The sequence below is a fragment of the Astatotilapia calliptera genome, chromosome 3 (genome assembly GCF_964374335.1).
Source record: "Astatotilapia calliptera chromosome 3, fAstCal68.1, whole genome shotgun sequence".
In the NCBI taxonomy this organism is placed as follows: Eukaryota; Metazoa; Chordata; class Actinopteri; order Cichliformes; family Cichlidae; genus Astatotilapia; species Astatotilapia calliptera.
The window spans coordinates 63,924,931-63,937,081 of record NC_137424.1 but is presented as its reverse complement, the minus strand read 5'-3'; the positions used below and the strand labels follow the sequence as shown (position 1 = coordinate 63,937,081).

At 40.4% G+C, this 12,151-nt stretch overlaps 1 protein-coding gene across 2 annotated transcripts; it reads left to right on the top strand.

Annotated features, from left to right (window-relative positions):
• The first annotated feature begins 2,326 nt into the window (after positions 1-2,326).
• Positions 2,327-9,275, top strand: LOC113019438 (uncharacterized). Of its 2 annotated transcripts, none has more exons than XM_026163164.2 (4): positions 2,327-2,592; positions 3,923-4,043; positions 5,125-5,661; positions 7,572-9,275. In XM_026163164.2, the coding sequence occupies exons 2-4, from the start codon at positions 3,941-3,943 to the stop codon at positions 8,897-8,899; spliced, it is 1,968 nt and encodes a 655-aa protein (XP_026018949.2). In that variant the 5' UTR covers positions 2,327-2,592; positions 3,923-3,940; the 3' UTR covers positions 8,900-9,275. The 2 variants fall into 2 exon arrangements, with proteins under 2 accessions (XP_026018949.2, XP_080149927.1); XM_080293801.1 differs by lacking the exon at positions 2,327-2,592 and adding an exon at positions 3,490-3,615.
• Positions 9,276-12,151: the final 2,876 nt, after the last annotated feature.

Below are 12,151 nucleotides of genomic sequence, written 5' to 3'. Positions count from 1 at the left end.
ACAGTTCTGTTCCTGGTGTTTTTGTTGACATCTCTTGATTTTCCCATGTCACAGAAACAGGCTCTGCGTTTTGCCTTATATGCATCCACAGCTGTGCCACCAATTTATCCACATGGACTCTACTAACCTATCAGAAGCTTCTTCAGCTCAGAATGGAATCGTCTGGAGTTTCTTATTAATTAACAATAAACTTAGTGTACATGTGCTCCTAAATTTGATCAAAGTGATAAAAATAGACAGCTCTGTCTCTCTTTATTCTGACATTTAACTAATTCAAAATATATTTCAATATTTATCTAAAACAAAAGTTTACTCTAAATTGATGTTGTACAGTAAAAATGTTTTATGTTTTCTCCCTAAAGTGTAAATATCTGGTTACAAATGTGAATATCCTGCTGTGTACTGAAATCCCTCTTGGTTTGCATAGAAATATACTGAACAACATACAAAGCATAATATATAAAATAACATTTACCTGAGTTTTTTCTTTGAAAGAACCCTCTAATGTCCATTCTTATATTTCAGTACATAACTGAAACCGATTTAGTCGGGGAGGGTAAGAACTGAAAATATGAAATAAACACACGTAAGATAAGACTCTCTAAAGAAAAAGCATTGTTGTTGTTCGGCTTTTCATTTCGCCATTTGTTGATTCACTTGAAGAGCAAGTAACGTAATATGGGTCAAGCAATCAGTTTGACATCAATCTTTCGTGATGCACCGTCATATTTACATTATTTGTACGGTACGAATGATTTGCTTTGGTACCTGGTCAAACTTAAGCTCTCCTTAGTATGGCTGGCTCCGTTTCTCCAACAGCGCACTCACAGGCAGCAGCTGCCCAGCCCTCTCGCTCAGTCGCTTAGTGCCTGAGCTTGGATCATACCAATATCAGGGGGGATTCACGCACAGTCGTAAATTCCCACAGTGTGCACTATGTGCTTCGAATATTGTGTGTACTTTTTGTTTTATACAGTTGTCAGCCAGGCATCTAACTATGAAAAAATTACACTCCAAAAGACCCCGGGCTTCTGACAAAACAACCCGGGCTTAAGCCCAGTAAGCCACCCCCACGCTCCGCCCCTGGTCCAAAATTAAAACCAATGGAAGATGGACAAGAAAAGTTCAAAGCCATCAGGTGCTCAGTTTAGAAAAAATAGAAAAGAAGAGGAGGAGAAACGAGCAAAAGATACAGGTAAGCAGATGTGTCATTGGATAATGGCAGGTCATCCTGAAATGATCAGAATCAGAATCACAATACGTTATTAATCCCTAAGGAAATAATGTGGGTTACAGTTGCTCCAAGAAGAAATGGTAAAAACAGTAACAGTAACAGACTAAACTCCAAACAATACATTATGTTACAGATTTTAATATTAATTAGTCATTGTCAGTTGTTGATTTGTCCTGTTCTCAATGTATGACGAATTATGATAGCTGTTTGGTATCCGTTTGCATACAATGCATACTCCCTCTCTCTTCATATGTGTGTGTGTGTGTCTCTCTGGTGAATTTCGACAACACTTTTATGTTAATGTACAATCCTTAATATGTTTTATGTGTGTGTATGTGTGTGTGTGTGTGTGGGGGGGGGGGGGGGGGGGGGGGGGGTCAGAGGGAGTGTCGCCCGGGGGGGGGGGGGGCAAACAGGCTAGAACCGCCACTGTGGATGGTTGTCTGTCTCTCTGTGTTAGCCCTGCAACAGACTGACGACCTGTCCAGGGTGAACCGTGCCTCTCGCAGAAGATAATATATGGATGAATGGAGATGGTTTGGCATCTCAAGTGGGCGGGTTTTTCACAGTGAGGCAAAAGACACTTTGCTTGTTATCACAAACAGTTGATTGCAGTTCTTGCTGCCAAGTGTGGCAAAACCAGTTATTACGTTTTGGGGACTCAGCTAATTTTTCATATAGGATCAGGTTTTGATATTCTTTTCCCCATTAATAAATTAAATCCTTTAAAATCTGCATTTTGTACTTACTTGGATTATCTTTGTTTAATAGAACACTTGAGACAAGAAATGTGACAAATATGAAATAAGAAAACAAAGCCCAAATAAACTAATTAAAAGAATTTATTGTGGTAATTAGACTGAAACACTGATGAAAATTATGTGAAATTTTAAAATTAAATCTGATAAGAGGAACAGCGCCTGTAATAATCTGAACTATCAGACCAATCACTGTCACGGACCAGTGTAAAGAAAGGCGTTCATATCAATTTTGTCCTGAGCCGCGACCCTTCTCTTTGAACTCCATCCATGCTGTGATTGGCTACAGTTCTACACAAGAGCCCGCCTTCTCCTCCCTTCCCCAAAGCTCATTGGTCGCACATCCCCTTCTTCGCGTAAAGCTGGAAAAACACACCAAACACACGTTTCGGACTTCTTTCTCATGTTGTTTCTGTGCGTCCTTCTTCACAGTTTCTTTTCCTGATGAGATTATAAACAGAGGAGAGTGCAGCTCTGCATGTCTGAAGTAGAAATTGATGGTGGAAGTTTATTCATGTTTACACGAAGCGGAAATCGGGCTGCACGAGCGGTTTAGCTCGGGAGTTAGGCCGGGGGAGAAAGCGGACTAAACTCCTTCTGGTGAGTTCACCCTGTGTGCTCTGGGATTTCCTCTTGTGCTCGGTGTAAGGAGAGCAGGATATCAGACATGAAGTTTAAGTCTGTGCTGTAAAACAGGAGCTGGGCTACAGTTAGCCTCAAATTGCTAACTAAAGGGGAGAAAATTAGTTCGCAAAGCCACGTTAAGCACTGAATTGGAAACTAAAACTGGGGCTATTGTAAAGTAAACCATACCAAGATACTCGGGAAGCTTAAAGCAGAGCAGTGCCTCAAGCTACAACAGATAAAAACAGTGTAAACTGTGACACCGAAACACCGTCATTATTATTAATATTTATTGATGGATTGTTAATGTTTTACGTTTCTTATTGACGAAGATGTTAAATATTTGCAGGTTTTTGTGCCTGTTGTACTGACATTGTAAAGGAGCTGTCAATGATTATTTTTTGGTTTTATAGGGAAAAAAAGGTTTTGTAGTCATAAACATGCATTAATTAATCTTGCTGATGCATTCTCATAAACTTGAAATGCATATCAGTGGCTGGTGGTTTGTGGAAGCTGCCATGTTGAATACAATGGATGACATGGCCTTAAGCCTGAATTATGCTTCAGCAGGAAGTCTGCTTGGTTTCGGTTGTTTACCTTTAACACTGGGTGTTAAACCTCACTGTGGGAGGATTCGTTATAGCATTCGTCCCAAAAGTCCTGTGATGTCATTTGTATAGGACACCAATGCAAAGCAACACAACACATTGTTATGTTGAGGACATCGAGGCGATGGTATACCTGCTGCTAAGCTGATGGTAAACCTCTGCACCTCATCATTGGACCACAGTGTTGGTTTGTGTGCAGCCATTTCCCTCGTTTTTGTGTTTCAAAAATGAGGAGTGTGATTCTTCCGGAGGCGTCACTCTTATGACTCATCCAATCAGTGGCATGGAGCCTGGTTACATCACATTTTTGGCTCAACTCAGCTCACTTGGAACCGGGGTCAAGTAGCTACCGGTGGCAAAGAGGCTTAAATGTAACAAGTGGTTGTTTAAGGTACTGCTGTCTTGGGCTTTTGGTGGTTGACTGCACACATAAGCACAATTAGTCCCATTCAATAAAGGCAAAGCATCTGTGTTAGAGATTTCCACTTAAATGGTAATTTTATTGGGCTATTTGATAAACAGACACATACTTAAACTTGCGTAAACAAATCCCCACATAATTAATTACTAGTTAAAATATTTTTATTTGGGTTTTAGTGGGTTTTCTTTTGGCACTGACAAAATTAATTTTGGCCTGCACCAAAAAATATTTATATGCAAGAAAAGCTCAAAACATGCTGAACCTGACTGTCTTTCAGGTCTCTTGACGGGCGATCATGGAGTCGGTCAGCAGTCTGTCCATGCTGGGCCGCAAGCAGCTCACTGTCTGCCTGGTGGACTGTATGAAGACTCTGGGGGTCCCGAGGGCAGAGCTTGAAGGTGAGCAGCATTCAGAAACACAAGCTCAGGATCCTTCCTACATCTTACAGTGCTGGTCACAGGCTTAGATACCCTCATCAAGTATACAAACAAGGGCAAGGGAATGAGGGAGTCAACAACAATTAGAGCTGGGAAAAGAAACAAGTCAAACACAGTAGTTTTTATAAATAATATGCTTTTATTGCTATAGTCAAAAAAACAAAAAATGGCTAAACTGAAAGTCAGTAACCAACAGAAATATGCTAAAATAACAATGAGATGGTTCAACAAAGCAAACTACTCACTAGTAATGCCAAAAACAAACTGCACAGCTACTGGCCTCCACTCGGCTGGTAGCTCTAACGCAGCCTTTCTTGTGTCTGGGCTGACTGCTTTTATCACTAGTATGATTTTTATCATGCTGTCAAGCTCCACAAATCAGTACCAGCATGCCTGAGGACCTGCTCCGATGTTCTTAATTTCCTATAGTGATGTTCCACAGTTACAGGCAAACCAGGATTTTACTGTTTGGGCAGATTACTTCTTGGGCATAAAACTGTGACACTGCCCACAAAGACTAATGTAAACCAGCCTTTTCTTTCTTTTATGGCAACATAGTCATCTGCTAAAATCCGCATTCACATGAATTAAACTTTTTTTTGTCTAGATTTACATATACAATGACCACTCGGAGAGAGAGACTGAACTCACATGAGCCTGAAGCTTCATGCATAGCTGATGATTCTTTAGAGGTCTTCTCTGGTTACATATGTAACAAATGTTGCCCTGTTGTCAAACTGCTGTTTCTGAGAAATAGAGTCTGAAGAGACTTTGGGAAAATGTGAAGTAATGCATAGATTTTTATCTGTTTTATAAAAAGTTTTAAAACTTGGCCACCATTCTGGAGTCTATTTTAAAGCCCTGTGAACAGGCGATTGGCTGAATTTTAAAACAGTTTAAGGTTTTTGCTCACTGCTCATATCTGTATGTGAACAAATTATTTCAGCCTCCTTTTAAAGTAAAGTTCAAACAGTAAACCCTGAAGAGGTCAGCAAATAATCCATCAGTTTTCTGTGTCTTCCTCTTCTTAACGTCCTTTCAGCCCCGTCTGGTGACCTTCCAGTCCTCACTCTGAGGGAGCTGTCTGTCTCTTTGGTGGACTGCATGAAAACTCCAGTGCTGAACAGTGACGATAATCACAGCAGCTTGCAGCTCAACTTGAAAGAGGAGGACGAGCAGTTGGGGAGAGAGTACGAGGGCTCAAAGCTGGAGCTGCACCCAGTCTGGCAGGACAGCGGAGTCGGAGCAGAGATTCATTTGTATAAAGAAGAAGAAGAAAATAAAAACAACATCTTGGTGGAAAACAAACCTGAAGAGCTTGCTCGGACTGATGGCAAAATGTTAGTGTTTCAGGAGAACGGCAGCGGCACCAAAGGGATGGCGTGGCTCATACAGTGTTCCGAACTATCAGAGTCCCTCGAAACAGCTGCACTGGGCGCCAGTTCAGAGGAGGACATGGATGCAATGTCACAGCAAAGTCAGGAAGAAGATGCTTTATCAGACAGAGCAGAGACGGCACAGCAGGACACTGAAGCAGAGGAAGCTGAAGATGCAGAAACCCCCGAGCCCGAGTCTGGAGGTGAATGTTTAATAACTAGTGTTTTAGTAATTTTTTAATTATTTGATTAAAACTTAAAATTTTCACCAGAAAGTTTTTTTTAAGGCTTTGCTGCCAATATTTTAGCTTTGCACTACTGCTCTGTTGCCTCTTGGTGGCACTGTGACTATTAGATACTGCTGAGTAGATGTTCAGGTCTTCATCAAACATGAGAAGTTTGGGCCGTACTGGACGACATATGTGTGAGTTACAAATTTCCCCATGGAGCAAGAGACACGCTCTTCAATAAAAACTCAAAAGTTTTCCAATTTATCATCAGTGAGGTCTTTGCATTAGACTGAGTAAATATGACGCTGATCAGATCAAACCTTTAACGTAAAACCTAGAAATGTCATTATTTCTAAATGATATTATTTCCACACTACCCTCCTAAATTGTTAGCTTTACAGCATGGCTACAAAAGGTTTGGTTTTTGTAGGGTTTTTTGTGCATCCTGTGATGTTACATGTGTGTACCAATCTCACATATGCATATAAAAAAAAAACATCAGTTGGGTTTATTTGTAGTAAGCCCAACTGTTCACATTCAACTGATGTGAAAGTAAATCTTCACCAGTTGCAATTCTCCTGATGAATTTCAGAGCATGTTTAGCTTCTAGAAAAAGGCCTTATTATTAGGGGTGGGCGATATATCGAATATACTTCAGGTATCGCAAGTTTTTCCATGTATGGTGGTTAAAATGGCTTTATCGTGACCATCGAGTATAAATTGCTATGGCAATATTAAGCCATTGACACATGTCAACATCTCCTCACACAGCAAAGAAAATGTTAAACCAGCTGTGATACCTGTGACTGTTCTTGGTCAGTCATTTTTATAGTCACTATCTAGACTTTTCTTTCTGTAATTTGAGATAATCCCATTTTTTGTTTTAAAATTTTCATATATCATAAGCACAAAAGAGCACCTTTTTCATTTCAGTTAGTTTATTTTGTCACATGAATTATTGCTTGATGTACTTTTGTTTGTTCTGATCTTTTGTTTGTTAAATGTCTGGTGTTGAACACAGAAAGAGATGTACTACCACAGTAGTGTCATTTTTTTGTATTTGAAGTAGAAGTAAAACACCGAATGGTCGATTTGAATGTTGTACTACACCAAAGTGGGTTTTTTTTGTTTTTTTTGTTTTGTTTTGTTTTGGGGGGCTATTTGAACATTAGATTTTTCTCATATTGTCCAGCCGTACTTGTTGTTGTTATTGTTATTAGTATCATTATGATTAGTTGTAGTAGTACGAGTAGTATTGGTATTAGCTTGAGTATTATAAACTTAGTGCAAGACCCTGTTGCATCTGCTAGGAGTTCTCAGGTCCAACAATAGCTCGAGCTGATTCAATTTTGGTGAAAATCATGTCAAGGTCACAGCAAATGTAAAAATCAGTAAAAGCTTTGCTTACCCACAATTTTTTCTGGATCATCCACAAACTTAGCACCCTCAACATCAAAGTTGACCTTGAAAAAAGATTTAAAGAAACCATATTAAGTATATATATGTATTATAAAAGGGCATGGAGAGCACTGTACAAATCACTTTTTCAACACAATGCCTTACGATGTCACAAAGATGGCATAAAGGTTCGCAAATTGCAAACAGCATGAAAATACCTTCAAATTTCAAGTTTTTACAGCTTATAGAACCCAAAGATTTCATCTTATGGGTAAACATGCTATTTTAGTATGTAATGCTTCAAGGCCATAGGTCAAAAGGTAAGACATTAGTCTTGTTATAAAAGAAGATTGATTGTAATTAAAACATCAATTTTTTTACGTCCTTCAAGCTTCTCTTCTAAACATCATTTTCAACACGCTAATGGAATAATTTTGAGCATTGTGACTTGTAATCATCACTTTCTTCTTTCCTCTTCCTTGCAGCTCCTTCTTGCGTGTCTTCAACCAATGAAAACCAAACAGAGAACCAACAGGATGCTGCGTCTGAACCCCGACACCACCGCTGTGAGCACTGTGGGAAGTCCTTCGCAAGGAAGAGCAACGTCCTCCGACACCAGCGGCACAACTGCAGCAGAACAAAACCCACAGAAGATTCAGACCAGCTGGAGCAGGAGACGTTCTCATGCAGCAGGTGCATTCTAACATTTGACACTAAACGCGGGCTGAAGCTGCATGAGCTCTGTCACAAAGAGAACGGTGAAAGTCACGAGGGCAAAGACAGTAATGAGGTTCAACGAGAGAGGCCTCACACCTGCACACAATGCAATAAGAGCTTCTACGTGCTGTACACACTGCGGCAGCATCTCCTCACACACACTGGGGAGAAATCTTACCACTGTGAGGTCTGTGGGAAGCAGTTTGGCAGGGAAGGAACTCTGAAGGAGCACATGCTGATCCACACAGGGGAGAAACCATATAAATGCGACCAGTGCGGCAAGACCTGTGCCAGGCGCGGGGACCTCAGAATACACATGTTGAGCCACTCTGAGGAGAGACCTCACAACTGCAGCCACTGTGGCAAAAGCTTCAAACAGCTTTTCAAACTGAGGAAGCACGAGCGAATCCACACAGGGGAGAAACCCTACCAATGTCAGCTTTGCGCAAAGAAGTTTAGACTGCAGGAATCGCTGGCATCACACATCCACACCCACACTGGAGAGCAGCCCTTCAAGTGCAGACTCTGCCCCAAGGCCTTCAGTATCAGGAGCAACTTGAAGAAGCACCAAATGATACACACCGGGGAGAAGCGCTTTCACTGCTCACACTGCGACAAAAGTTTCCGGCTGCAGCAGCACCTGATATTCCATGAGCGTGGCCACACAGGGGAGAAACCATACAAGTGTGAAAAATGTGGGAAAGGTTATTGTCACCCGTCCACGTTGAAAACACACCTGTCCGCTCATGAGGAGAAACCACCACGGTGTTCCCTGTGCGGGCGGGAATTTAGAGATCAGGAGGAGTTAGCCAATCACGGGTGTGCTGAGTCAGCAGAAAAACCACATCGCTGCTCTCAGTGTGGAAAGTGCTTTTCCCAGATCATGAATATGAAGAAACACCAGATGATCCACTCAGGGGAAAAACCCTTCGCGTGCAAGGAGTGTGGGAAGCAGTTCAACCACAGTGGGAATCTCACAAAGCACATGCGCACCCACACCGATGAAAGGCCGTTTGAGTGTGAACTCTGCAAGAAGCGCTTCAGGCTCCTGCAGCACCTCACAAATCACAGATTAACTCACAACAAGAAAAAGTAGAGACTGAATCTGATGTTTTAGTGGAAGCAGCCGCAGATTAGGAGGACAAACAGGGATGACTGCTGAGATGAGATTACGTTGACTCAGCTTCACCCCATTTTAAGCTTTAACTGTAGCTCTTTTAGTTGTTCTTCATGTAAAATGAGACGGAAGAATGTTAGAGAGAAACTCGCTGCCTTGGTCTTTAAATGATAAAATGCTTTTAGAATTATAGTTTGGGACAGTTTTGTATTCTTTTATTTTATTTTTTTTACAGATTAATATATTAAATTGGGGATTTGTCCCAAAATGAAAAGGATGAAAAAAATGAAATGCCAAAAAAAGAAACTATTTCGGGAATAAAAGTCAATATTAAAACCAAAGAACTAAGAAACTATCTTGTGTCTGGATGTCATAGTTTTCATTGGTAAAATACAGATTGGATATTGATCATCAAGTAGTGAGTTACAATCATACTTTCACCACACTAGACTCTCAGTACGTCTACCTCACTGTAGTTGTCAGAGTAATTAATAATATAGATAATAGAGAAAATTAAAAAGAAAAAACTGCTGTTGGTCAAAATGGGCATCAACTTTTTGCCCTGTTTTAAGTCATGTATCTCTAATTAAGGAAACTCATTGCGCTCATTGACACAGACTGACCCCGATTGATTGGCAGAGGTTTCCAAATAACTGCAGATTGCAATCTGTCTGAGAGTTGCCACAACTACTTGTAGATGGTTGGCCTTGCGATGTAATTCAATGCAACTATTGGTCACCTATCTTTATAAATTTATTCTTCTCCTAGTTGCAGAGACAATGCTTTCCTACCTTTACTCCAGTGTGATATCTGCTGTAACCCAAACTGTGCTGCCACTGGATTTCTTGCAATGTGCATGTTTTTAACGTGATACGTGTCAACCTACGCAAGTGGCCAACACTGTTACCAGTAGGGCTGCCACAAACGATTATTTTGATAGTCGACTAGTCACCGATTATTTATGCGATTAGTCGACTAATCAGATCATCATCCACTGGACGTAAAACTACAGCTTATTGCACCAGCAGCATCTGCTCTTATATAACTATCATTAGCTTACAGCTTTAAGCTTTTAAGGTGCTAACTAAAAATAAAGACAAGATGATAGTTTATTCAATTTTAATGAAATTTGCAGATTGTTTTGGTAAAGTTTAATAAACTCCTTGCTATCTAAAATATAACAGGACACCGGAGTATATTCTCCAGCATCTCACACTTCTGATAATCAGCTGTCTGCTTGACGTTTATTCAGCTGTGTAAAAACTATAACTTTAATCTCAGCCAAACCGATTTACTCAGGAACAAATAAAATACTAAAAAAAAAAAAAAAGCCAAACAACAACATTTTTAATTTATCTAAGTGACTCATATATATTTAACCTGAGTCGCGAAAGACGGCGGTGGGTTTGAAAACAATTTGCCGGGAGTCCGGTGTTCTCACGGCGCTAGTGACCTAGCCCCCGGCTAGCTATCGAGCTAGTGGGTAACAGACGTCTCCGAAAACGTCGGAGCGCTTTTGAAAATATGTGTAACAGCTACCCTGAGGTACCCCTGAGCAAGGTACCGTCCCTACACACTGCTCCCCGGGCGCCCAATGGCTGCCCACTGCTTCACTGAGTGAATGGGTTAAATGCAGAGAGCAATTTCCCCACGGGGCTCAATAAAGTACAATAATAATGTAATAATAATAAACTGAGCCGATATTTGAGGTTTACACAGCTACATTCTCGCCTGAAAATATGTTAAACGTTTATTTTGTGACCCAGAAAGAATAATAAGAGTAATATTAAAACTAACTAGCTACCGCCATTGTTGACAACTGCGCTGGGCTGCGCTATGAATTCTGGGACACAGCTGCTTCTTCTTCTTCGGGGTTTAACGGCAGCTGGCATCCTTGTACATGCAGTGCTGCCATCTTCTGTTTCAGTCCGTTATTACACTCTTAAATCCTGCTATTATTCCTGCGTCTTTTGCGATCTTACAAAGCTTCAAACGACACGTCGACTATTAAATCAGTCGTCGACGATTTTGATAGTCGACGTAATCGTGACTAGTCGACAAATCGTGGCAGCCCTAGTTACCAGCATTCAAACTTGTGCTGGGTGTTTTATCTGTTTACCTTCAGATTGTGAGCCTTTATGTAATTTCAATTTTTTAATGAAGTGACAGTGATAATGGAACTAAATAAAATTCAGGGACTTTTTGTTTTTACCCTCTTGAATTCTCGCTCTTCGCTGTGGTCAACATATTTGTGCCTCAATGGGTTCGACTTATTAACCCATTCCCGCTCATCTATTTGGATATTTTTGGCAGTCTCTCCAGGGATTCACACCCTCCCCACATACTACTCTGCAAGTCAGAGCAGACCATTATACAGGAGTTTACAATCCAAGAATCTTGTAAAAGTGTAAACCTTTAATCTGCACTGCCAATGTTGTGAATTTTTAAGCCAAAGTGGTAACTCATAATGCGTCAACACGTATTTGGTCATTTCTTACTATGTCTTGAACTTGGTCCTGAATTGTTTTTGTGTGTAAGACATGACTGAGCTGTTCAGTGTGAAGCTTTAGGTTTTTAATGTCTGGTACAAAAACAACAACACCTATGACCTCAGTAATAGCTTAGCACTTATCTTAGTACAAGGACATGCAGATGGTTGTTAAACTCCTGACATTCAAATACACTGCATTTTGACCATCTTCTAGGTTGGTGTGTAATTATTAATTTTAGTATCAATGAACTTCCATGTTAGGTTAATTGGTGATTCTGGCTGTAGTTGTAAAAGTTCATGAAGGAAGCAAAGCAGATAAAATAGCTAATATAACTGAGGAGTTGGTTCTTTTCTTCTTGAGGTGGTTTCAGAGACACCACTAGCTCCCCAAAGTGTCCCATTTCATCACACTGAAAGCAACTATATGAGAGAAAGATTAAAATATGACTTTGGAAACATGAGTATTTCTTTTCATAATAAATCTGAATCGCTGAACATGGCTGAGAAAAACATCAAAGTTAAGGTAAGTGCTTACTCTATACCGCTAAATTTAATCACATTTTTAATCTGAGAGTAGTTTGTGTTGGTCTTTGTTCAATGTTCTGATGGGACGAGTTCTAGTCACACAAACTCTTCACCCAGTGCACATGATAGCAGTGAAATTATCAGTTGCAGTAATGAAGGCAAATTTATCTGCAGCTCCTTTAAAGGAAAGGCGCTCCAGCAGGATCCAGAAGTGT

Coding starts and splice junctions, on each gene's coding strand:
- LOC113019438 (XM_026163164.2), top strand. CDS start 3,941: ATGGAGTCGGTCAGCAGTCTGTCCATGCTGGGCCGCAAGCAGCTCACT. Junction 4,044..5,124: donor CCCGAGGGCAGAGCTTGAAG/GTGAGCAGCATT, acceptor ACGTCCTTTCAG/CCCCGTCTGGTGACCTTCCA. Junction 5,662..7,571: donor CCCCGAGCCCGAGTCTGGAG/GTGAATGTTTAA, acceptor TCTTCCTTGCAG/CTCCTTCTTGCGTGTCTTCA.